The 27,810-nt window shown below is 35.8% G+C and overlaps 1 protein-coding gene across 4 annotated transcripts in view; it reads left to right on the top strand.

Moving 5' to 3' along the window:
- LOC129495557 (rotatin) overlaps nt 1-27,810 on the top strand; it is a 144,807-nt gene that overhangs the window by 18,470 nt on the left and 98,527 nt on the right. For all 4 annotated transcript variants that reach the window (XM_055303195.1, XM_055303196.1, XM_055303197.1 and 1 more), the window contains 9 exons: nt 7,792-7,962; nt 13,675-13,887; nt 15,584-15,696; nt 18,291-18,417; nt 20,696-20,821; nt 21,344-21,460; nt 22,239-22,378; nt 24,953-25,124; nt 26,693-26,792. In XM_055303195.1, the coding sequence (XP_055159170.1) occupies nt 7,792-7,962; nt 13,675-13,887; nt 15,584-15,696; nt 18,291-18,417; nt 20,696-20,821; nt 21,344-21,460; nt 22,239-22,378; nt 24,953-25,124; nt 26,693-26,792 (1,279 nt within the window). The remainder of the gene's footprint in view (nt 1-7,791; nt 7,963-13,674; nt 13,888-15,583; nt 15,697-18,290; nt 18,418-20,695; nt 20,822-21,343; nt 21,461-22,238; nt 22,379-24,952; nt 25,125-26,692; nt 26,793-27,810) is intronic.

Below are 27,810 nucleotides of genomic sequence, written 5' to 3'. Positions count from 1 at the left end.
CCCGACGTGGGATTCGATCCCGGGTCTCCAGGATCGCGCCCTGGGCCAAAGGCAGGCGCCAAATCGCTGCGCCACCCAGGGATCCCCATAAAATCTTTTTAAAAATACAGGAAAAAAAACTGTGCCTCAGAGTCACTTGAAAGAACTCTTTTTTCTGTTACAATTTATTATACAGTTAGATTTGTTTTAATATGTTTTTACTTTTGGGAATTGTTTTCTCCTCATAAACATGTAACTCAGAGATGTTCCCTTGTCATCCTGTTCTCTGGTTTGTATTTTATATTTTTATTTTAGTTTCTGCAAATATAACCAAGTAAGCATGTAGATTCTCATTGCTCTTCTCACATCTCACATAAAAGGTCGTATGTTATATATGATTTTATACCTTGTTTTTTTTTAACTTAAAAATATATCCTGTTTGCATAGGATAATAGGTATGGAGATTTTCCCATGTCCATATGAGGAGGTGTTCATCATTCTGTTGGATAGGGTGCAAGTGTTTCAGTGTCTGCTTATTCACCCAGTTTCCTATTATTAGACACAGTTGCTAATATAAATTATGTAATATGAATAATGCACATATATAATTTCATACATGTACAAATGTGTCTCTAGGGTAGATTTCTTTAGGATTGCTGTAACAAAAAAGGTCAGAGGGAGGGTGGATGTGGGGATGGGCAAAATGGATGAAGGGGAATGAGAGGTACAGGCTTCTAGTTATGAAATGTCTAAGTCACGGGAATGAAAGGTACAGCAGTACAGCATAGGGAGTATAATCAATGATATTATAGTAGCATTGCATGGTGACAGGTGGTAGCTACACTTATAAGCACAACATAAAGTACAGAGTTGTGGAATCACTGTATTGTATGACTGAAAGTAAATGTAACCTTGTGTGTCAACTATACTTGAAGAAGTAAATGTATTTTAAATCCTAGATATTGTCCCATTCTTCTATATGGCTGTACCATTTCACTCACCCACCAGCAGTTTATTAGAATGTGTTTTCTCCTACACACTCAGCAGTTGGGTTTATAGTCCAACTTCAGATTTTTGCCATTTGGATAAATAAGTGAGGATTTAGGTGCTATTTGTTCTTCTCTGAGTAAAGTTGAGGATCTTTTTGTAACATTAAAAGTCATTTTCATTTCTTTTTCTATAAGCAGTCCAGGCATTTATCCATTTATCTCTTGGGTCATTGGTCTTGTGTTCTGATTTCTATGAGCTTTTATATATTAAGGACCTTGACTTCCCAAGACAGGTTGGAATTTTTATTTCCTCAGATTTTTCTTTTTCTTTCTTTCTTTCTTTCTTTCTTTCTTTCTTTCTTTCTTTCTTTCTTTCTTTTTCTTCTTCTTCTTCTTCTTCTTCTTCTTCTTCTTCTTCTTCTTCTTCTTTCCTTCCTTCCTTCCTTCCTTCCTTCCTTCCTTCCTTCCTTCCTTCCTTCCTTCCTTCCTTCCTTCCACTTTCCTAATGATGCTTTTGACTCTGCAAAATCTTCTGTTCATTTGTTTATTTTTTAAAAAAGATTTGAGAGAGACAGTGCAAGAGCAAAGGTGGTAGGGGTGGAGGAAATGAAAGAGAATCTCCAGCAGACTCCCTGCTGAGTGGGATGTCATCCCATGACTGTGAGGTGACGATCTGAGCCAAAATCAAGAGTCACCACTTAACCCACTGAGTCACCCAGGTGCTCCTTTATTCATTTTTTTATATAGCTGGCTTAGTCAGTTTTTTAAAAAAGGTTGGTTCTGGATTTTGAATTATAGATTTTCTTCACATCTTGGGAAAAGCATGCTCTATTTCTTGAAGTCTACATGTTCGTCTTTTAAGAGTATTTTTCTCATATAGATTTTGCACATTTCTCATTGTTTAGTCATATCTGTGTGAATATATATTTATGTGGGTTTTTAACAGCTTTATTGAGGTATAATTGACATATAATAAGCTGCACATGTTTTAAAAAGTTTTTTGATACATTTTGACATGGATACACATGATATAGATTAGTTTGCATTTTCTAGAATTTTGTATCTATGAACTCATGATTTTTTGTCTGCTATCTTTGAGTGAGATTATTCTGAGATACAGTCATGTTGTGTGTATCAGAAATTCATTTTATTACTAGATGCTGTGTTCTTTGCTATTTGAATTTCAGTAGGGAAGATAATTTTTGAGAGTTACGGCTTTATTTTTTTGAAAGAAGTGTTTTGATAAATAATATTTCATATGAGTGACTAACGTGTATAGGAACCTCAGGAGTGTTAGATACTATTTCCTTAAATATGTATGTCTCCATGTATTTGGAAACCATATTTTTTTTTACATTTCAGTATATCATAGATTGTCATTTTATGTCTTCTGTTTTAAAATTATCATCTGATTTCTTTGAAGAACTGATAATCTGTCTTTTCTGTTAATGTAAGCTGGTAACTTAAGTCTTTCTTTTTTTTATTTATGCTTTCCTGTCAGAAAAGCAAAAGCAAAATTTATTAGTCACAAAAATATATTTTGATTCACATCGTTGCCATTTTTTTCTCTTTTTGTTATGTTGACATAGGTCTACCTTTGTTTTATTTTTATTTTATTTTATTTTATTTATTTTATATTTTATTTTTTACCTTTGTTTTATTAAACTTATTGTTATAGACTGCCTGGTTCTTGTGAATAGACGTTAGAACCTAAAAAACAAAATACTGATGTGTACTTTTTTTTTTTTAAGATTTTATTTATTTATTCACAAGAGGCACAGAGAGACAGAGAGGCAGAGACACAGGCAGAGGGAGAAGCAGGCTCCACGCAGGGAGTCCTACGTGGGTCTCCAGGATCAGGCCCTGGGCTAAAGGCGGAGCTAAACTGCTGGGCTACCCAGGCTGCCCCTGATGTTTACTTAATACCAATACCTGTGTGTGGGAAAACCCAAACCTTAAAACACACACACACACACACACACACACACACACACAGCTCTTGAAAATAGAAACACGTATTTTATAATAGGCATGATATATTATTTCAAGTCTTTGATTTTTTTATCCATAAATTAGGGATAATAGTTCTTGATCTTAGTTTTTCTTTAGTCCTTTAAGGTTATCATACTATTTGGTAGTACTTCTAGAAGATTTTCACATATTGAAGGTTTTCAACAAGTGATTTTTTTCTTAGAAGTGTGAAGAATGTTTTATCGGTTGCTTCTTAAATTAACTTAAATTTTCTTGGCCAGAACATTTATCTGTAAAAGTTAGTCATTCACTTTTAACTTTTGGCTGCTGATCTTTTATGATTCAATGAATTATTTTTACTTTAAAGGTTAAATCTGTTGTAGAAGTGCCAATTGGTATGATAGAAATGTTAAATAAAACCGTACTGCTTAAAATTCTATTTGATTTACTTGTTTAAAAGAATGAATGCCTACTAAGGAAAAAAATCATTCCTTTGGGTATATATTAATAGAAGCAAACAATAGAATTTCTTAATGTTCCTACTTTTATCAAGTTTAAAAAGGAAGATAGAAGCAGTATTTTTGTTGAGTCATTAAAGGAACAAAATAATAAATATGTTGCTACCAATTCAGAAAGCAGAAACCTGAGGATATGTAATCAGATCTCTAGACTTTTCCCGATGGTGTTTAAAATAGTCCTGTCTGGAACTCCATACCTTAGTTGTGTAAGCATAATTGAAAGTATCCTCCACCCCCCATTCATTGAATGTTTTTATTTCCCTTGAAGTAAATAAGAGAAAAACATTTTTACTGAATGGTTATATTTTGTTAAGATAAATTTGTTAAGCACTTACAAAAGTTAGGTTGACCTAAAGTATTCCATCCCTTCTTTGCTTCCCTTTGAAATCAAGTCTGTTTTATCTTCATTCACATCACATGGTAAGTAGTAGGTTCAAGGAATGAGGATCTTTACCTCATGCCTGATAACCTCAAGCATGTGGGGGAGGGGAGGTACTGTCTTTCTTCATGTTTTACTTTCTCCTCTCTGTGGCTCCTGTCATTGCACTGTCGTGAAAAACAGTCTTTTCTCCTTCTGTATGACTCCTTGCTTCCACATTCCCATCAGACCTGCTGGCAGTGAGTAACTTAGCTTTTCAGGTATGTCGAAGAATTGCTAGTTGGAGTTCAAGCGGGGCTGAGAGCGTTGTGAACGCTTCTGGAGAGAAAGGCTTTGTACCCAGTAAGGGTAAGTGAAGCCGACTGTGAATTTATAATTGGGTGAGTGGAATCTCTAATTAGCATATGCCTGCCCTGCTGCTGCCATCAGTCCAGAGACAGTTATTTCAGCTCACCAAACATTTCTTGATTGCCCATTATATGCTAGGCCCTGGGGGTGCAAGATAAGTAAGAGGCCATTCTTTTGACTCTTGTGGAAGATAGGTACTTTTGCTGTGTAAAACAGAGGTAAGCAGAGAGGAATGATAGTTTAAAAAGATAGTTTAAGGGTAGCACTTACTCCGTTGTAGTTCCTGTTTAAGCACTGTGTGTTTTTGAAGTCACATAATCATCACGATTCTCCCATAAGGCAGATTAACACATGTTATAGATGAGGAAATGGAGGCTCAGTTTCTTTTTCAGGGTCACTTAAGAATCACTTAAGAAGGTTTTCATTCAATCATGTTTTATTTGCAAGGATGCCTTGACAACATTCTCAACTTAGAATCTTGGGGGTGGGGGGAGGCTTTTTGGAAATCATGACTGAAATGAATATTAAATTATCAGTATGATTTGGCTGAGCAGTAAAGGAAGGGTTTTTATCTGGCAGAGGGGAAGGGAAGGACAGGGAGGAGTGCATAATGCTGACTGGTGTGTGAAGGGGATGCTGGTGGGGGCATGCAAGCCATACATGGTGGAAGATGTGGGAGAGACAATGGTGGGTCGTGTAGTTTAGCCTCCATTCTGAAGGCAAGGTGGGCTTGCTCTTCCACAGAATGCATGGAGAGGTTTGCACAGGCCATAGTGGAAGGGAGTGGAGCGTGAGGCTGGAAGCATGGAAGGTGGAGAGCCTGATCCATTTGCCGTTTTTAGATGCTTCACAGTATCTACTGCCTATCTTGTCATGTGCACATAGCGGAGAAATTGTGTTTGCCCTATAAATTCTTTTTTATTGAGAATATTTGGAATATTCCCTGTAAATTCTGTTTTATTGAGAATATTTGGAATATTTTGCAATTCTGTGCCTTCTTTTGTAAAAGCTATGAATATCCTCTAAAAGGTAGCCTCCCTCACCGTCTCCAGCAACGACTCCACAGCCTTTTGAACATTTCTAGCTCAGTGAATTAAAACTGTGAACCATTTTATATAAAAGTATTTTCATGGAGAAATGTTGCATGTCAACATAGTATAAGACTGTCACTGTGTTTCTGGTTTGTTTTCTTTAGACTGGTAGTTATTAATATAATGGCTTCTGGTTTAAATTTAATTAACTTTTAGTTTTACTTTCTTGGGATTCTACTCTCAAGAAAATAAGTATATTTCATAGTTTTCTTTTTGGTTAACTACATGTTTAGTTTTTGTCAGTGATTCTTGGATACTTGAGAAGTTGTGTTCTTTGAAATGTTCAGGGTTTATATCTACTTATTTATGAATTATGTTAAAAATGACTAGGTTAAAACTTGTAAAACTATCTTTGTTTCAATAACAGGTTTTGCCTGATATTGTATGTTATTTAGACCACACAGACTCAATTCATATTGGGTCTGTACTCTTAATTCTGCATTTTATCAAGAGAAAATTACCCCTTTATCCAGGTTTTTTTTTTTGCCCTGAATTATTCATTTTTCCTGTTTAATATATTTTTTTGATTCATATTTCATTAGACGTTTAATTTTTAACCTTTTATGCCCAAAGATAAAGGTATCTTTATATGTGTAAATTATTAATTTTGTTTTTTTAACATGAAATCATACTTGACTTACAGGCAAATTTAAGCTTTTTGTAGTGCACATGTGCTTGGTCTTCTCTCAAAAATTTTTGCTACCTTTTTTGTTTCCTATTTTTTTACTGTATAGAATATTTTGTCTTTTTACATCTTCAGTGATTAGGAAATATCATAGTTTTAATTTTGTGTTTGTTTAAGAACTTGACTTTATCAAGTGATCCATGTAAAATAATAAGAGTTTACTCATTTATGCAATTTGTGTATGTGTGGTAAAACATATATTAACATAAAATTTACCATTTTAGCCCTTTTTGAGTATATAATTCAGTGGTATTAAATGCATTCATACTGTACAATCACACTGTTTATCTCCACAACTTTTCCATCATCTCAAACAGGAACTCTGCGTCCACTAAATAGTAACTCTCCTTCCCCTTTGGGCGCAGCCCCTGGCAACTGCTATCCTATGTTTTTATGAATTTGGTTGTTGTAGGTACCTCATAGTGCAATGAATTGAACAATAGCAGTGTTTCTGTATGTGGCTTATTTTATGCAACATAATGTTTTTAAGACTCATCCATGTTGTGTCATATGTCAGAATTTTGTTCCTTTTTAAGATTGAATAATATTTCACATTATGTAGGTATAGCATACCACATTTTATCTATCTGTTCATCTGTTGATAGGCACGTTTCTACCTTTTCACTGTTGTGAATAGTGTTTCTGTGAACAGTGATGTACAAGTATGTGTTTGGGTTCCTGTTTTTTTCAATTCTCGTAGGTATATTACCCAAAAGTGAAATTGCTGGAGCATATAGTAATTTTACGTTTAATTTTTTGAGGAACTGACATACTGTTTCCATTGTGACCTCATCATTTTACTCACCAGCAATGCACAAAGGTTCCATTCCAGTTTCTCTACATCTTTGCTAGCACTTGTTATTTTCCATTATTTTTGACAATAGCCATCCTAATAGATATGAAGTAATATCTCATTGTGGTGTTGATCCTTTATATATTTTTTTAAGGCCTCATACCTTTTAGTTTTGATTCTAGTATATTCATCTTTGAATAAAAACATTCTTGGCATACATTTTTATCCTTAGTCTACAGGTTATTTCCTATTTTTATTTTCATATATTCTCAGTGGAAAGGTGAGAGTAAGATCTCCAGTGCTCCTTTGTTCTTCTGTCTTACTATGTCTACTATGATGCTGTCCTTTTATCAGCTAGTTTACAGGGGCATGTCAGTGTAATGTAAGATGTATTTTGGTCTATATTGTTATGATTTGCACGTTAGCCGACTATGTTGTAGCTTTTTCTTTGTATTTTATGTATGCCTTTCAATTTAAAGGATATAACTTCTATTTAAGTAGTAAATTATCTAGAAATTAGGATGGCAGGACATTTGCCTTGAAACAACCTTATTACGTGGAGGATTCATACAATTTGATATTTAACTGTTTTTTTTAGTTATCTGACTTTTTCTGTTTCATTTCTTTAGAAATTTTAGGATCAGTTTGAGGGCAAGGGTGTCTCTTGTACTAATAATGCATTTTCCCCCATTATACCTGCCACTGTGTTAAGCATTCAGCAAGCCCAATAAATTGCATGCAGATTTTTAAGTTAGAACAATTAAACACTAGAAACTAGGAGGAATGTATGGTTTATTAAGCTTTTGTATTTTGTTTATTTTTATTCATTATTAAAAATATTGTTTGGAAAAACTTTAGGTGAGCTGATTATTCCTTTTTGCCTTTTTAAATCATCTCAGCATGTATAAGTTATTCTTGGAGGAATACATTTTTATTTTTGTTATTTAGCCATGATATTTTAAATTATTATTTGTGAAAGTCTCCATATTGGTTCCCTAAAATTGTTTTTTTTCCTGTTTCGTGCTTAAATGTCTGAAGAAAGAAAAACTGCTTATGGTGTTGAGGTCCCTGGGAGATACCATATGCTACCATAAAAGTGGAGTGAGCCAGGACCAGCCAGAGTTAGTGCTGGTTCACCACCGAATGGCCTTTGTCAGTGTTTCACTGTTTGCAGTCCGAGTCCTGCAGATGCTTCTCCCTGTTGAAAAGGTAAGGCAGGCACTATTGCTTACAGTTTATGGGATATTATAAGTAAGTGCTCTGTCGTACATTTCTTCTAATCATTTCATGGTGTACAAAGATTATATTGGAAATGTAGTAATTGAGAAAGACTAACATTTCTGAACAGTTTTACAAATCATTTGATAGAAAAAAACATTAATTCTAAAAAAATTTTTTTAGGTAATTTCTTAAAATTGTCGTGTAACATGGTTTAGAAAAGTACACAGTTCAAGTACATTTTTACAAAGTGAATATACCTGTGTTTAAAAAGTAACCACCATGCCAAGACATGAAATAGAATATTACCAGCATTTCAAAGGTTGCTTCCCCATCCAATTACCTTTTTCTTCTAAGCTAAACTCTTCCTTTCTGACAAGTTTTTTTTTTTTTTTGAGATTCATCACTGTTGTTGCTTGTTGTAGTTAAGTTTTTATTGCAAATTACAATTCCATTATATAACTGTATGTTAAAGATGATTTTAGTAGGTGTAGATATTTCTTTTAAATCGTCTTATGACTGTAGATGTCTCATCTCATAAATAGAGGTTATATTGCTGAATTTGAATGTTAATGATAAAAACATTCATGCACAAGTGTCTTGTAGTATACTTATTGCAAAAAGAAAGGTGTGGCATGTTTTAATGCAGGTATAGGAGAAATTACTGCAACTAAAGAACTATTTCCTATGCCTTTTGTCCTTTGTCCTTTTGTTTTCTAAAATTTTGCAGAGCATATAGCCTAACCTCCCATTTTTTTAAAAAGATTTTATTTATTTATTCATGAGAGACACACAGAGAGGTAGAGACATAGGCAGAGGGAGAAGCAGGCTCCATGCAGGGAGGCCAATGTAGGACTCGATCCCAGGACTCCATGATCACTCCCTGAACCGAAGGCAGACGCTCAACTGCTGAGTCACCAGGTGTCCCTAACCTCCATTTTTTCATAACATTTTTATATGTACTATATTAGCTATTAGCACCTGGGAAAACAAGAACAAAATGTTAAATTTTTTAAAAAAGCTTATTTATTTTAGAGAGGGGGGTGGGGGAGGGGCAGAAGCAGAGGGAGAGAGAACCTCAAGCAGACTCCATGCTGAATGCAGAGCCTGATGTAGGGCTCCATCCCAGGACCCTGAGATCATGACCAGAACCCCAGTCAAGAGTTGGATGCTTAACTGACTGAGCCACCCAGGCACCCCCAAAACATTAAATTTTAAACTTAGTGTTTTGCTTTAGGGAAAAGAGTATCACCTCTGTTAATTTTAATTTTTAACTTCCATTCATTAATTACTTTGAAGAAGTGACTAATCTGAAGAAATTTTCTGTTTTGAGGAAATTTTCCAATGTAAAATTAGTATTACATTGGAAGTCTTAGACATTGGAGAATTCCAGTCATATAAGACTAATTGCATTTAAAATATGGATGCCTCACTATATAATAATATATAACTGAAAAATTAAGAGTGCTTCATTAACTTATTATTACAAATGATCAGTCTATCTATACGTTGTATTACTGATGGAAGACTTTTCAACTATATAGTTTTATTTATTACCTTTCGATTATAGATTTTTTTTTCATCTATCTGCTTTTGGGGAAGTAATCAATTAAAATAGAAATCAGTAATTTGTTTTATTTTGAGTTACTTCAGTGTTAGACTAAAATAAAGCTTCCATGCCTTTTTACTTTCTGAAGTTAGTTCTTTTTTATTTAATTGTCTTCGTTTTTGAAGGCAAATCAGTATTTGTGAATACCTGGTAGCTTTCCTAAAAATATAACTTGGCACTCCATTAGAACAGTAAATAAGGCTGTGGAGGAGATAGTAATTAAGATATTGGTTAATAGATATTGGTTAATTGCTTTAAGAACTTTAGAATGAGATATAAACAGAAATCCTCTGCCATTGCTGTTAAATTTCTTTCAGTTTATATGATTACAAGATTATGCTGCCCTCTGCCTGTTGCTGGCCCACTAAAAATTGAAGTGCAGTTTGTTCTAAAACTTCCAACCTGGAAAGTGGTTTTTAAATGTTTGGGTTGCCACTTACCAAATGCATAATTTGGAAATCGGAAAATGATAACGTGAATCTCTGTAGAGACGTCCTGGATTTGAAAGTTTTGACAAAATGACCTTGCAGGCCTATTTGAAATCAATAATTATTTGTTTGAAAAGATTTTGGGAGATTGTACAGGTTTAAACGATGTATTAGCAATCTTACGAAAAATAATCTGGTTGGATAAATCAAATTGGTATAAAATAAGAGCTACAAATACTTGCCCTGTGCTGGAAGCAGGATCCAGAGCATCCTGGGAACCTCTGTGACTGTTTCTTAGCTAGCTGACTGAAGGTAAGGAAGAATTTATACCACAAGGCTTTGACTTTTTCTGTGAGATATATAGTCCAATAATTTGCTAAATCCGATAGAGTCAGCAGCACTTCTTAAAGCGTAATGTGCAAATGGATCATTTAGAGATCTTGTTAATCAGATCTTGCATATTCTCCTCCGTTAGTGCCGGAGTAAGACTTGAAAGTCTGCGTTCTCACTAGCCCTTTAGATAATGCCCTGCCTGCTGAGTCTGGAGGGTTTAGAGAAAGCAGTGTTATGCTCCTTTTTCCCTTAAGCACACAAAATGATGTTGTTGATTCTTTTTATCAAAGAGTGATGATAGATGTGCACTGATTAGTTCTGCAGTGATTAGTTTTGACATGTGGCTAATGCTTATGGATGTAGAACAGCTACCAGTCTGTGGACTGTGGTCAGTCTGTTGGACCATGCCACAATTAAACTCAACACTGTAGCATGGTGCTTTGAGTTGCTTAGATAATGAAGTTTCAAATGTAGGTGAAGAAGAGTGAAGATGTCAGTATTCCTTAGTGGGGCTGAAAAGAAGAAAGAAAAGAAGTTAATATTTATTAAGTGAGATATGTTAGACATCTCCTTGGTGCTTAATTCTCACATCAGCTTCTCTTACTTTTTTGACTAGAGCCAGAGAAAGGTCATTGTAAACTAGAGCACGATGCCTTTGGCGTTAGATCCGTGGGGATGTAATATCTTAACATAGTGCCCAGCTCACAAAATCGCCTTTGCGGATTCCCCTTTCTCTTCCTAACCTTTGAAAGGAGTAGAACCTCAGGATGGACTGAGGCCCTCATGAGACATCATCCCATTTGTGGTCTTAAACATCATCAGTTTGCTGACACCTCCTGGATTTATATTCGAGACCACATGTGTCACCTGGACTACAAACTCAGATTTATTCACCGTCCTCTTTGACATCTTCACTTGGGTGACAATTGATGTTTCCAGCAAAATGTGACTTAATCCCAGTTCTTCTCTTTTCTTCTGTTCTTTCTACGTCTTCCCTCTCTGGGTAGATAGCACCTTCACCCTTCTTTTTTTTTTTTTTTTTTTTTTTTAAGTTTTTATTTATTCATGAGAGACAGAGAGAGAGAGAGACAGAGAGAGGCAGAGACATAGGCAGAGGGAGAAGCAGACTCAGGAAGCCTGATGTGGAACTTGATCCTGGGACCTCAGGATCACGCCCTAGGCAAAGGCAGATGCTCAACCGCTGAGCCACCCAGGCGTCCCCACCTTCACTCTTCTTATTAATTGTTCATCAGGAAGAAAGCTTAGAGTCTGATTCCTCTCTTTCATATACGCCTAGATCCTAGTCCCTTTGCAGTATTTGTCATTTCTTCCTTGACATCATCTGAACAGTTCTCGCCTTTCCCACCATTGACTATCAGGGTTCAAGTCCCTTTCTTGCCTTGATTGTTCCTATAACTTCCTCATTGATGACCCTCCTTCCATCCTTGCACTGTTTCATCTCTTCCCTACAGATTGCTCTTGATACTTGCTTGAAATTTTCCAGTGCTTCCTCCAAAGACAAGTCACCAAGCCTTACCTGATGTGGTCACTGCTGCCCCTGACCCATCCCTCAGCATTAGGTGTACTGGCCTCCTTGCTGCTAAATAAATCCTATCTCTGGGACTTTGTACTTACAGTTCCCTCTTCTACGAACGCTTTTCCCCCAGATATCCATATGGCTCCTCACTCCTCCATGTCTTTACTTAGCTGTCGCCTTATCAGAGAAGCCTTCGCCTGCTACTTTAGAGCAGTAGCACTTTCCTTGTTCTACTCTGCATTTTAGTTTTGTTCCTCTCCATCTTTCCCATCCCTTGGTGTGTTTTTTGCTTGTTTCTGTTTGTTTTTTTTCTTAGCATTGCTGGTGACACCTGATGTCTTATGAAATATATTAATTTACTTTGCCTTCTCTGCTGGAATGTTCACCTCATGAGGGCAGAGGCTCAATTTTCTTCCTGCTATGTCCCCAGGATCTGGTCTGTAGTAAGGGAACACTGTAGGGGCCCAATAAGTATTTACTGAGTGAGCAAATAATAGTTGATCAGGTAATTCAATTTGCCTCTCTTTTTTTCTACTAAGCTCTTCACAGGATCATGAAATTTTTCTTGACTTCCTAATAGCTATTAATAGCTGTTTTTTTTTTCACGTTTAGTAACCTAAAACCTATAGTTTTTTTCTTTTTTAACATTTTATTTATTTATTTGAGAGAGAGAAAAAGTGCATGCGTAAGTAGAGGGAGGAAGGCAGGGGGAGAATTAAGCTCCCCTTTGAGGAGGAGCCTGACATAGGGCTGGGTCCCAGGACCCCGAGATCATGACCTGAGCTGAAGGCAGATGCTTAACAACTGAGCCACCCAGGTTCCCTGATACCTATACTTTCTGATATTTATTTGGTAACTTTATATCATTCCGAAAGATTGTTTAGCTGATTTAGTCCTTAATCTTAGATTTTCAGGCAGTTACTAGTTATCCTTAAGATAGGTTATCCATGAAGTAAATGGTGACCAAACCTCATTTAATAAAGACATCATTTCAGCCAAAGTAGTGAGCTCTGTCAAGTGATTTTCTTCAGACATTGAATTTTTAATCTTTTTCATTTCCTTCACTGATTCATAGAATCCTATCACCAAATTAGAATTAAAAAACAAAACTCAAACAATTCTTTCAATTTTAAATCCGTTGATTTAAGGCTAAAAAATGTGTAATATTTCATTTGGGTCTGTGGTTTTATACTAATTAAGGGTCAATCTTCTCTGGGTGTTCTAGAACTATTTAAATATTGTTGAATTCCCCTTTATCACTCTAAAATACAAGCTAAAATAATTTATGTTCAAATCAATCTATAGTTCTATTTAATGTAGTGTTACTTAATTCAGTATGTCATTAATAAGCCCTGGGTTAGGTGTTTGGCTTTGTTAGGAAAGTGCTCTTCTTGTCTTTAGGAGTTTATTGCATTATCCTGGAGATTTATGTGCACAGTAGAGAATACTTAGATCAAAAAGCCTCCTGCCTTCAGTTCAGTAGCAGAGTTATAAACAAGGTAGAAGGCTCAGAGGGAGGGTAGTTCTGGTTTTTGGTTTGGGAAGAAGGAAGTATCCTGTGTCCCAGGCTTTGGGAAGAGTTGAAATTTGGACTGGACTTAACTCTGGGCAGAAGAAAATTATATTGAACAAGACACAGGAGTGAGTGGTGTGTTAGGGCATAGAGTTTTCTTTGGAGAAGCATAGAGTTTGTGATAGAGAATGATAAAAATAAAGTTGAGCTAGCTACATTAAGATCATAGTCTACTATGTTTTTCTTAAAAAAATTTTAACTTTTTTTTTTTAATTCATTAAAGGCAAGCCACCTTTTACCGGAGCCTATGTCAGCAGCATTATTTCTAGTTTCTTTGGACATGCCTGTTTCTTTGGAATATCCAAATATTCATGAAGCTGTTGTGGCATATTTGGAACAGCTGAATTCTGAAAACTACAGTATTTATAAACAAACTGCAGAGGCTGTTTATTCAATTGAATGTACCTGTAACTTCCTGTCTGATGTTGGGAAGGAGGTAAACAGTTTCATTAATATCTTTTAACAATTCCTTTGCTAAAATATTTAGAAAATGTAACCTACATTTTCAAATTAGTGGACTTACAATAACTGAATTGTTGGAGATGGGATACATTATTACCGAGTGGTCATTTATCAGATTAAAGTGAGGATGTAATTTGTGTAAAGGTACATGTGACTTTAGATGGATGAATGGTGTATATTCGTGAGACCAGTGGTTTTTAAAAAGGCAGTAATTGTTATCAATGTCTTAATATTTAATAGTGAGTTCCTTTTTGAAGTGACTTAATGTATATGAACACAGTGACAGTTGACAAACACAACTATAAGGGCCATTTTAGTGCTTATCTATAGTCACATTTTTCCTTTAATATTTTATAGACACTTATTACATACTCACAGGAAGAGCCTGATTTTTTATTAAATAAAACTATGAACTAGATTGTTTGTAAAGTAGGATGACTTTAGGTGCAGTGTTATAGCAATAATTATGTATTGTTATTTATCCTTTTAGAGATATTTTTGGGATGTTTAGTATGTTATCAAAGAAGGGAGGTTAGTAAGTCTTAAAATAGACAGTGACTACAGTAGTTGTTTACTGTTTGAAAGTACCAAAGCAGGTCCTGAAGATTTTAAGAAATTATGAACTAAATTCTTACTCCTTTTCTTCTTTACAGTGGAAGCTTTCTCAGCCTCTAATTTTCATTTATTTACCCATTATTTTTTTTCTTTTTCTTTAGCCATATCTCAGTGCCACTGGCTTCTTGTTTCCTCTGTGATAGAAGTTCAAACTGTCTTTAAGTTGAATTATTTCTGTGGCATCCTGCATGGTCAGTTAATCATGCATGTATTAGTCGTCCTATATGTTTGTAGAAGCAGTCAGCATGTAGAAGGGGGGAATGGATCATAAAATATGAGTCCTGCCTTTAGTCTGCAGTTAGTGGGGAGATAGGGCTACAAACAAATAGCTGAAGAATGAGGCCATTCGATTGTAATCTTAAGCCTACTTAGAGGTGAAAAATAAAGTGTCTTGCAGCATTGAGCTAAGAACTTTTCCCACATTTTCCCTCCTAGGCTGACATTTTTATTTTGCTTGTTGGAAAAGTGAATTTAAGGAAATATGAATAGTCTCAAGGTCTCTGAATGATCTAATTTGTTTTCTTTTTTTTTTTTTTTTAAGATTTTATTTGTTTATTCACGAGAGACACAGAGGCAGAGACATAGGCAGAGGGAGAAGCAGGCTTCCCGTGGGGAGCCTGATGCAGAACATGATTCCCGGATCACAACCTGAGCTGAATTGAAGGCAGCCGCTTAACTGCTGAGCCAGCGGGCATCTTTTTTTTTTTTTTTTTTTTTTAATTTAAATTTTACTTAGCTAACATACAGGGCAATGTTGGTTTCAGGAGTAGAATTCAGTGATTCATCCCTTACATACAACACCCAGTGCTCATCACCAGTGCCCTCCATAATGCCCTTCACCCATCTATTCCATTCCCTGCCCATCTGCATCAACCCTGTTTGGTATCTCTCATTAGAGTATCTTATGGTTTATTTTCTCTCTCCATCCCCTTCAAATGTTCATCTGTTTTCTTTCTTAGCAAATGATCTAATTTCTTGAAGTTGCTTATTTAGCTGTTGAGAATTTTATTGTACATGAACTTGATGTTTACTGTTTCATTCTGCTGTTTTTTTAGGGCGAGAAGAATCTCTTGGAATTAGTAGAGCTGGCAGACCAAGCCTTGAGAAGCTTTTCTTATCATCAGCATTTCCCCCTAATAAAGGAAATCATCTGCATGTGTTCAAAGATGTAATACTCTCTTTCTTGATATGATTATATTATTATAGGATGTATTGTGTATGTGTGCAATGAAGTGAAGGAGCAATGAAAATAGAACTAGTTTTAAATCTCGTTTCTGTTTTTTTTTTTAGTTAAAATTATTTTTACATATGTCTAACCTCTAAACTATACATATATAGCTACATTAAGGCAGTCAGCTATTTTATTCAAGGGTAAACTAAAAATGTCATGCCTGTAATCAAGATGAATTATCCCTGGATTTTTATCCATTTGTTTGGCATCCATCCAAACTAAGTAGTCAAGCATATTTGTTTATTTATTTACCTTTAAGGTTTTATTTATTTATTTTTTAAAAAATATTTTTATTTATTCATGAGAGGCACACACACACACACACGGGCAGAGACACAGGCAGAGGGAGAAGCAGGTTTCATGCAGGGAGCCTGATGTGGGACTCAATCCCGGGTCTCCAGGATCACGCCCTGGGCTGAAGGTAGCCTAAACCTCTGAGCCACCCAGGCTGCACTACCTTTAAGGCTTTAGTTAATAACTTAAATTGAGGATTTTTTTTTAATGTTTCATTGCTTCCTACCTTTTTCCCATATAGATTTTTAGAATGCATCATGCATCAGTTAATTTATTTTGAAGACATTGGGGACACCTGGGTTGCTCAGTTTGTTAATAAGCATCTGCCTTCGGTTTAGGACATAATCCTGGGGTACTGGACTGAACCCCATGTCGGACTCCCTGCTCACCAGGGAAGTCTAATTCTCTCCCTCCCTCCCCCTGCTTATGCTCACTTTCTCTCAAATAAATAAATAAATAAAATCTTTTTTTAAAGGAAATGTGTTCTTTTTTCTTTTTTTTTTAAAGATTTTATTTATTCATGAGAGAGAGAGAGAGAGAAAAAGAGAGGCAGAGACACAGGCAAAGGGAGAAGCAGTCTCCATGCAGGGAGCCTGACGTGGGACTCGATCCCAGGTCTCCAGGATCACACCTGGGGCTGAAGGTGGGGCTAAACCACTGAGCTACTGGGGCTGCTCATAAATAAAATTTTTTTTAAACCTTTTTTTTTAATACTTTTTTTAAAATTTTTTATTTATTTATGGTAGTCACACAGAGAGAGAGAGAGAGAGGCAGAGACCTAGGCAGAGGGAGAAGCAGGCTCCATGCACCGGGAGCCCGATGTGGGACTCGATCCCGGGTCTCCAGGATCGTGCCCTGGGCCAAAGGCAGGCGCTAAACCGCTGCGCCACCCAGGGATCCCCTCATAAATAAGATCTTTAAAAAATTTTTAAAAATATTTTGAAGATATTGGAGCAGATTCCCATTTAGAATTTAGTATCTTCATTGCTTTTGGAGAGAGTAGATGCCATGATGACAAATACTGATTAAATATGGGTTTTTATTGTTTATTTATTTATACCTCACATAGTTAATATCTCTGTGTATGGGGGTGGGGTGGAGTGGGGTGAGAACGTTTAAGATCTGTTCTCTTAACAAGTATCAAGAATATAATACAGTATTAACTATAGTCATCCTAGAGTACATTAGATCTCCAGAATTTTTACATTCGGAATAACTGAAACCTTGTGCGCTTTGACCAACATCTCCGCATTCCCTGTGTTCCTCACCACCTGGCTACCACCATTCTACTCTCTGCTTCTATGAGTTTGACTTTTTTAGATTTATATTTAGATATAAATGAGATTATGCAGTATATTTGTCTTTCTGTACCTGGCTTATCTTACTTGGCTTAATGTCCTCCTTGCTTCATCTATGTTGTTACAAATGATAGGATTTTCTTCTTTTTAAAGCTGAATAGTATTCCATTGTATATTCCAAATGTATATACTACATTTTCTTTATTTGTTCATCCATTGATGGACACTTGGTTGTTTCCGTATTGTGTTAACCCTTAAAACAATAGAGATTTGAATTGTGAGGATCCATTTATATTCTGTTTTTTTTTCAGTAAATATATATACAGTATTGTAAATGTATTTTCTTATCATTTTTAAAACTTTTTCCCCTCTAGCTTTATTGTAAGAATATAATATATGTGTAATGCATATAATATACAAATTATATGTTAATCGTCTATGTATGTTAGTGGAAGGGCTTCTGGTCAACAGTAGGCTATTAGTAGTTAACTTTTTGGGGCACCAAAAGTTATACATGGATTTTTAGCTGTGTGGAGGTCACTGCCCCTAACCCTGTGTTGTTCAAAGGTCAGCTGTATTCGCTAGTGTGAATAATACTGGGATGAACATGGGGAGGGTACTTTATAACCAGAAGTGGGATTGCTGGATCATAAAGTAGTTCTGGTTTTTATTTTGAGGAAACACCATTCTGTTTTCCATAATGGCTGTATCTGTTTGCATTCCAAATAGGGATTTTTAAAGACTTCTTTTGTACTTTTTAAGAGCATATTTTTTTCCATTGAGACAAGTAAGTGCTTGGGGTAAATATTAATAGTGGATTAGTAAGTAAGATCCCAGTTGGAGGAATTAGAGTAGGAAGAAACCCCTTCCACTATGCTCCTAAGTTTCTTTAGTAACTCACTTAACTTAGATGCCTTGGATGTTTTACCTTTTTACCAGCTGCAAATCTGCGCAGGCCAGTCCATTACTTCAAGGAGAAAGTCAGAAGGTGTTTCTGCGTATGTTATCTCACCCATTACTGCAAGTGAAAATTGAAACTTACAACTGCTGTCTGGAAATTACTAAGGTGGGTTATTTGTTTTTTTGTTTGTTTGGGGGAGAGCTAATAGTGGATTCTCTTATTTAATTAAAGTAAATTAAATTAGTTAATTTATTTAAATAGCATTTTATTTTTCAAGTAGGTTTCATACCCAGCATGGGGCTTGAACTCCTGACCCTGAGAGCAAGGATTCATGCTCTACCAACTGAACCAGCTCTACCAACTGGATTCTCTTATTAAAACTCTAAAATTAGTTGATATTTTACATGAGCTATAAGAATTATTACCATAAAAGTAAATGACAATTATTAGTGAACTTTAAGAAATTTTTGCTGTTAATTCCCTTAAGTAGCAAGTCTAGCTATTAAATTGCCTTACTAGAAGTTTTATTAAGAATTATATTTGTGTTGTGTTATTTAATGATAGAAGCACTATAAGAAAATGTTAATTTCTACCATGTATTCAAAAGTCATTTCTGGGGCGCCTGTGTGGCTCAGTTGGTTAAGCGTCTGCCTTCTGCTCAGGTCATGATCTCAGGGTCTTGGGATCGAGCCCCACTTTGGGCTCCCTGATCAACAGTCTACTTCCCCCTCTTCCCTCCCCTCCCTGCTCGTGCTTTCTCTCTCCCTCTCTAATAAAATCTTAAAAAAACAAAAGTCATTTCTATGCTCAGGAAAAGTTTTAGATTATTAGCCTTAAATTTTACAGTGTCAGATCTGTTTTCTTAGTAATATTTTTCTTTTGAAGAAAATATGTTTCTCTCTTTTTAAGTTATAAAATATTTCAATGTAGAATAGTATATAAGATATTAACTTTAAATATTAAAAAGAACATTGTACATAGGACAGTACTGAAAATATGTTTCTGTGTACTCTTGTATTTAACTTTCTTGTAAATGCTAACCAGATATAACAAATGTTTACATTTTGCCAGTTTTACTTTTGACTCTCTTTTTATCCCCAGAAATAAAAATATTAGTTGTAACTGAAGCTTCTTCCTTTTTCCCACTTCCTCCATCCACCAGGACAACCACTTTTATAAAGTTGTTTGTCCTTTCCATCTATGTGCTTTAAATATTTTTATTATATATGTATGCCTTTTTTTATGTATGTCTTTATATATAATATATACATTGTTTTTTCTGCTTAAAAAAGTATATAATTTCATACTGTACGTATGTTTTTTCTGCCTTAGGCCGAAAAAGGTGGACTCCTACTGGTTCATTCATTAATGCTCTTTAGTTTGAAATACTTTATATTGATAGAAATTTAGGTTCAGTCTCCTTTTTTCTGAAATAAGTTCGTCAGTATTTTCATTGACAGTCTGTAACTAATAGTACATGTATCTGAAAGTGCCTTCATTTTACTTTCCTCCTGAATGATAGTTGAGCAGGATGTGGATGTAGAACTTGAGGTCTGCTGCAATTTCCCTTTAGTACTCTGCCAAAGGTGGTTTGTTGTTCTTAGGCTTCTATCATTGTTGGAAAATTCTGCTAGCAGTTAGATTATAATTTCCTTGAATTTTTTTCTCCAGTTGCTTTTAAGACAGGAAAGTCCTTGTCACTGTGTTCTGCAGTTTCACTACAGGGTCTTTGTGTACATTTTTTATTTATCTTGTTTAGTACTCTTCAGCCGAAAGAATCCTGTCTACCTTCATTTTTGGATAATTCTTATTCACTACTGTTTTTCTTATCCTTGCTGTTCCCTCTGAGTAGAGATTTGTTAGGCCTTCTTATTTTATCCTTTGTGTCTTTTAAGTGCTCTTTCACATTTTCTGTATCTTTTGATTTGTTTGGATGGAATTCCTCAGTGCAGCCATTCAGTACACTAGTTCTTTCCTCATCTATTTCTGATTTGCTTTTAAAAATGTGGTAAAATACATGTAACACAAAATTTTCAATTTAGTCATTTTTAAGTGTACAGTTAAGTGTCATTAAGTACGTTGACACTATTGTGCAACCATTATCATTATCTTTCTCAAACCTCAGTAAGCAAAATGCAAACACCCTAGGATAGGTTTATTAAATGTTATTTTTTAATACCTATCATTATGAATAACTTCAAGAGATTATGATTGTCTCAGAAATTTGGTTATTTAATTTATCAAAACTCCACTTGTTGGCAGAAAGAAACATAACACATATGTCATGTAAACTCAGAGGTAAGAGAAATGTTTTTCATCTTCTACCAGGTAAAAGAAAAGTTTCAGTGAAGTGGAAAGTTAAATTGGAATTGAATTGTAAACAGAAGAAAGAGGAATCCTTTGGAAAAATCAGCAGCAATAATTTTTAAAAACTGTTTTACAGGAATGTTTAGGTGTCTATAACGTCACTAAACCTGTGTCTTCACTTTGTAACGGAATTCATTTTCTACTTCACCCGAAAGTTCTGTATGAAATCTCTGCATTTGGCATTCAAGAGCCCAAAAATGAGGTATGGCATGTTAAGAGTAAATGCAAAAGACAAGTGTAATTATTAGATACTCAGTTAAATCAAGATACTATTCTAATATAACTAGATCGTATGATGAGAAGCTAAAAAGAAACTTGCTTTGGATTTACGGTTTCAGTTGACATGTTATTTACATAAAAAGGAATGTTAAGGAAAATGTGAGAATCAAGATAAGAGCACATACTTGTTCTCCAAGAATTCAGAGGAAGTTGTTATGTTTTTCATGTAGGGTATGAACTGTACAGTATTATAGAAATCAGGTTACTTCATCAAGGGAATTTTTATTTAATGAAAAATGACAGCTTAAAGGTTAGAAAAAAGGAATGATTAGGGAGGAAGACTAGCTGAGAACAGAATGTAAGATGAAGCTATGGAATACGGGCATTTGAAGAAAGAGTTGTTGGTTAGAGCACTTTTCCAGATTTTAGACAATGTTACAGATACATAGGTGACTTTAGCAGGAGCCTCACTTTGTTGGATTGTGTGATCCGTGTTGTTGAACAGGTGAATGCTGCTGCCAAGGCCATTTTGCTGTATCTGCTGCAGGGACGATTGATGATGACAGCAGTGACCTGGAACAAGTTTATTGAGTCTCTCTGTCCTGTCATTCCTGTGCTGCAGGTATGCTGGGCGAGTCCCCGTTTCCCATACCATTTATCTTGGGTGAGTGTGATTGATTGAAACATGTGCAGACAGCAGAGCTGTCATGTGAGAGAAATGAGGAGAAGCCAAGAAGTTTCTGTGGATAAGGGGGCAGGGAGTGGGTGGCTGTCTTGTTTCTGGCAGAAGGTTAAACCAGGAGAGCTAATTTGTCTGCACTTTATGGATCTGGGTGGGAGGTTAAGAAGTGGGGTGCAGGCATTTGGCACTGACTGTGAAAAATAGAATTCAGCCTTATATAAAGGCTTTTAGGAAAAGCTAACAGTGCTTTTTAAGCAGGTGTTATGTAACTAAGCTGCCTTGTGAATTCCATCCATGGGTGTATGTGATCAGAGTGCTACTTTGATTAACAAGTTCTGGGAAACAGGCTTTTCCAGCCATGATTCTTGGTGATTAGGAGGAGTGAGGGGGAGTTCAGGGCACTGTCCTGCTTCCCTCTCTGTCATGTGGCCACAGTTCTGAAGATATGTGAGACCCTCATTTAGGGGAGGTGCCACTACCAGAATCTTGGAAAATGGAAAAAATTAGCAAGCATCAAGAGAGTTGGCATATTTTCCTGAAGTCCAATATTATTTTTTAAATACAACTTTATGTATATAGGATTCTTACCTCACATAGGTTATTTAGACAAGTGACTATTCACCTGAATTGAAAGAAATTTAGGAATTCTTATTTTCAAGTTAAAAAGTTCAGCAATATGTATAAACAAAGTAATTTCTCTTTTTCTGGAATCTTTTAGGGCTATGCTGACACAGAAGATCCTTTGGGTAACTCCATTCTCCTTCTGACGAAAGGGAATCCTGAGGCGGGCGAAGGGGCTCTCCCCTGTACCACCCGACTAAAGTCCATGCTGCGGCTCCTGTTTGTCAGGAAGCCATTGTAAGTACAGCAGGATCTGTTCTTCTCCATGTTCAAGATTAATGGGAGCATTCCAAGGAAGTATAGTAATTCTGTCATTCTTAAGTAGGGTAGAACTAAAGAAGGTAAGGGAAAACGACTCTTTATTGTTAGGCAGAGAGGAGACCAGTGCGTGAAGCTGAACAGACATGAGGATGAATCTGAGGTTGCTTTCCTGAAACCTTCATTGGCGGCCAGCCTTCATGCCTTCCGGTGGTGTTCGCTGGTGCTGTGGGCAGGTTATAGAGCCATGGGTATGAATTGAGTGGGTCTTCCTCTTTAGAAATTGTTAGCCTCCTTTTCTAAACATTTATTCTGAAAATTAAATGTTCATAAAAGTGTAATGGACCAGTTGACCATATACCAGAGTAAGTAGGAATTTTAATCTATTTAGTTTGTTCTCTTATTTGGAAAATTGGAAAAGTGTTCTTTTCTTGACCACTAGTGTATCATTTAAACTAAAAGAAAAGAAGAAGAAAAAAAAAAAAAGAAAAGAAGAAAAATATATTGCTTTTTTTTTACCTCTCTATCATTGCGACATGGATCTTCTCTGCTCTCTTTAGGTAACAGTTGTTAGATTTTCCTTCACTGAGAAGAGGAAAGCTTAGAGTCACGATGAGTAACCAGTGTTGAAGAACAAGAATCGGTTGCAAAGGCTAGGAGGAACAGATGTCCTTTTGACAATGAATAGCTTTGCTTTACTCAAACCTTACATCAGGATGATACAGTGGCTTATTTATAAATGCATGATCAGACTGAAAAATAAGGAAGTAGGTGGAAATAATCTAAAACATTAAGAGAATGGATAGGAAGAAGACCCAAGAGAAGAGACTATAGCTGTAGCGTAGAGAGTAAAGTTCGATAGAGAGTAAAGTGATGCAGGAAGCAGGGGTAGGTGGAGTTAAAATGTCTGTGCATCTCAGGAGTGGCCTCCATACAGTGGGGCTGTGTCTATTGATGTGCTAGCGTAGTACTCTTCACCCCCAGATTTGGTGATGTTATATAATAGAAGTGTATTTACTGTTCACAGTCTCCAGGTAAACAAAGACAAAAAATATGCTCACAACATTTTTTTGAAGGAAATAAATGGTGGGAATAACGGGACTCTGTTGCCTCGTGCTAAAGCTAAAGAAGTGCTGAATTTATATAGGAGATGCATAAATGTATGCTTTACATACTCTACTCTGGCCATCTTTCTGGGGGCTACAGCCCCAGAGTTTAGTATAGATGGCCTTGGCTTGGAATGAAAGGAGCAAAGGAAAAGCTTTATGTAGGTGTCTAGCTATTCTAACTAGAATAGGTAGAAGGAGTAAGTTTGTCTGACTTCTCACTCCATCTTGGAGTAAATATCAGTACTCTGAAGAATGATATCTATTACTAAAATCACTGTAAATTTCTGTTAGACTTGGCAAGTACTTACTGGATGTCAACTGTGTGCCTCAGAGCCACAATAGGCTGTGGGAACATAACAGCACTCAGCGTGGGCATGGCACTGCCCATATAGAATTGGACATGGAATTGGGAGGAGAAATTTTACCAGTTATCCTTTATTATTAATTATAGTAGAGCAAGATCAGTGTTGTGCTACTGGGACTTCAGGGTGACAGGACCACACAGAGCAAGTGACCCAGTCTTGGCTGTGGTAGGGAGGACTCCCTGAGTACACAGCTTTTAACTGTCATCTTGTAAGCAATACTTAAACCTGGAACTTGTATTATCACTTAAAATTTTCCTAGTTTTTTTATAGTTCAAGAACCTGTCAGAGTAGTGATTCCTACCTAGTTGTCTCACTGTCTCCCAACTCTAAGGTCCTTTGTCCACTTGGTGGTTTTTTGTTTTTCCATTTCATTGTCTAATGGGATGCAATATTTAATCTTTCCTTGTAATCCCCTACTTCTCGCTCAACTGACCTGAATCCTAATCCATTCCAGATAAAATAGAATTTTGATGGGAATCACAAGTATTTGCATTTTCTTATTTGAGAAGACTCTGTTTGACCCTTAATATAAGAACGTTCTCATACGTTGTGACATTACATTTTAGTTATTAATGTGATTACACTCCTGGAGGTTTGACCTAATGTTAGTTTGTGCCCTGATTGTGAGTCCATGATAATTTTTGATTTTGAATTAGATCACTAGACTTTGAGTCAAGAGTTATGGATGTAATTTGCAGATTGTGTTAATTTATTGCCATTGACTGTGATACCACAGACTATGAAGTTCATAGTCTCAGTGAGTCAGTCTCTTCATTTATAACTATTGATTATTCCTTATTTCTGATATTTATTTATAAATATAAAATTGAAAGAATAATTGTAGTTATACACTATTTTAATAGAAAAATAAAGTACCTTTGTTGTCAGTATAAGCATGGCAATTATCATGTTGATTTACGATAATGCTTTGTGATTATAGGCTTTTAAAATGTCTATATTTTAAATACAGTGTTGATATATTGTGTTAATATACAATAATGCTTTGTGATTATAAGCTTTTAAAATATGTCTATATTTGTATATTAAAAAATGTTGACTGAAACACTTTGTTTCTTTAGGGTCCGTTCACTAGCATTAAAGCTTTTAGCATGTCATCTCACAAGGGAAGAAGGGGCTGACACAAAGCGTCCTTTAATAGATGCCAGAATTCTCTCCAGAGTTACTAATTTATTTATTGTGAAAAAACCTATTGAACTCATGTTGGATGACAGAAGAGAACTGATTATTAGGGTGAGTATAACCTTTGGGTTTATCATTTCATGGTAACTTGATGCATTTGTATATCACCTATTTTATGTTACATTCTTCAGTTTGTATATGCATCTGAGAGGAAGAGAAGTTCTAACTTCTAGTGTGATTATTCATGGCTAGTTTGAAATTGTGTTCTGGCTTTGTCTAGCTTCTGGATACATTTATTTATTTAATAAGTATTTCTTGGGTGACTACTGTATGCCAGGCATTATATCCCTTTCATTTAATGTATACACTGGAAATGCAAATTAATTGAAAAGCATCTTCACAACATAAGGTTAATGTAGTGGAAAGAAATTCTGTGGTGACTCTTAAAAACAAGTATTTATTACTGGCATAAAAACAATTGGAAATTCACTTGTTCTTATGTTGGAAATAGCCTATGAGGAAAAAGGAGAAAGTTTCTATGACAGAAGTTATCAGCCTCTGTATTATGAAAGGCAAAAAATAATATAGGTGGCAAAGGTGGTTTCTCTTAAATGTTACGGTAGTTCTGGGATTTTGTTGTTAATCTCTTTTCTATATCTTTGTCTCCTTATATATACCTCCAGAGCTTAGTGTCCATTTGCTTATCTTTAGTCAGGGACAGTACCCAAATCATCTTGGGCCAATGCAGGATTAGATAAAGCTACTTGTTATCTTTATTGACTTATTCCTATGCTTTATAGCTTCTATTGAGACTTCAAGTCTACAGTCTGTCAGTTTTCACTGAAGTTTAGACCAGACGGCCCCAGGTGATACGACGGATTTTTTAAATGGGAAAGCACATTCAGTGTTCTTCTAAGTGTTCAGGGCCATGTGATAGCCCTAGCAGCAGGATTGGAGAACCTTCCCCTGACTACACTCAGGTCCTGCTGGGGACGCCCTGAGTGCTGACCACTGCTAGTTGTTCCTGTGCCCATGTGTGATGTGGAGGAAGGTGGGGAATATGGGGTCCTAGCACTGTCTTTGGGAGTCCGTGTTAGGGCCAGAAGATAGCAGTAGGCGGAGTAAAGGAGTGTCTGCCCTTTTCTATTTCCCCTTCACTATTGGGTTTGCCATCTCAGACCCTGCCCTGGAATGAAGTGACAGTTAGGGAGTGGGAGTGGCTGTGTTGGAGTGCTGGGCAGCAAGTCCTAGATAGCCATGGGTTTGAAGGCCTCTAGAAGGGAAGAGAGTCAGAGGCCAGGGAATTCTAACTCATGTCTTCTGGAGGCCATGGACAAATCTGGAGTCACACTTCTAGGGTCTCTATTCTCAAATTACTACCTGCAGAGATGTTATATGGCTTAGATGTTTTCTGTGAAGTTCTTAAGGTGCTAATGGGTTATGAATGACTTTCTGGCAAAAATGTACCTTAAAAAGAAAGGCTTATTTGATATGATGGCTTTTTGTTTTAGATTCTAAGTTTTCCCTGATATAGTACATCATTGCTGTAAATTTGCATGTAAATATATCACTTAAGTAAGTGGGCTTTGGAGCTTTTGTATGGTATGAATCATAAAATTTTATTGGACAATTGGAAATAGATGAAAACAATTCCTTTTTTTTTTCTTTCTGGTTTTCAGTTGGAGACTGTTGAAAAGGTTTATAAAATCTTTACCTCAGATGATATTGATCTTGTTTTGAGAAAGTCAGCCGCAGAACAGTTAGCTGTGATTATGCAAGGTAATGTCTCTTAAGGAAAATGATTGCTGTACTGCTGATAATTGAATTTTAGATAGCTATATACAGTGGTATTGAGGGTTGCAAACTGCAGTTTTAGGGGCCAGATACAGGCTATAGCCTGGTTTGTTTTGTTTTTCGTGGCCCTTTAGAATGGTTTTAACATTTTTATTTTTTTTTAAGACTTTTTATTTATTTATTTGAGAGAGGAAGAGTACACGTGGGGTGGCGGGGCAGAGAGAGAGGGAGAAGCAGACTCCCCACTGAGCATACAGACAGATGCAGGGCTCTATTCCCAGATCCTGGGATCATGACCTGAGCCAAAGGCAGATGCTTAGCCAATTAACTGAGCTACCCAGGTGCCCTGGTTTTAACATTTTAAAATAATTATTTAAAAAAAGAAACATAAAGAATATGTGACAAAGGCAATTTTTACCAGCCAAATCTGCTGTATTTTCTATCTAGTTCTTTTCAGAAAAAGTTTGCTGACCCCTCTTGGCCGAGATTACCATTATTTAACCTGTAGAATATCATTTGATAGAATTATCTAGAATATTGATAGAATTCTAACAGTGAATTGGATGTTCTTTCTTAATTTACATAATACATGTTTTGTTATGGGTACATAACATGGGTACATGTTTTGGGTACATAAATCAAACACTACTTTGTGGGTAGATAAAATAAAAATAGTGCATTCTGACCATGTATTTTTTTTTAAAGGTTTATTTAAAAAGCAACAACTAGTAAAATAGATTGTTAACTTTATTTGTAGTGTTGTTATTACATAGGCTTCCATTCCTTGGATTAGTTTTTTTATTTTTCCCCATGTGTGCTTTATGTAACTTATCTTTAATGTTTGAGAGAAATGATAATTTTGCACTTACATGAAAAGATTCTAACTTGGAACATGGGATGTACTTAATGTTCCTGTGTGACATTAGTGGAATCTGAAATAAGAAGAGTAATGTGAAAAAGCATATCCAACATATTTGTGGCTTTAATAATGATACAGACTCAG

Source organism: Nyctereutes procyonoides, unplaced genomic scaffold (genome assembly GCF_905146905.1).
Source record: "Nyctereutes procyonoides isolate TBG_1078 unplaced genomic scaffold, NYPRO_anot_genome, whole genome shotgun sequence".
Taxonomy (NCBI): domain Eukaryota; kingdom Metazoa; phylum Chordata; class Mammalia; order Carnivora; family Canidae; genus Nyctereutes; species Nyctereutes procyonoides.
This window is presented reverse-complemented; position numbering and strand designations above follow the sequence as displayed.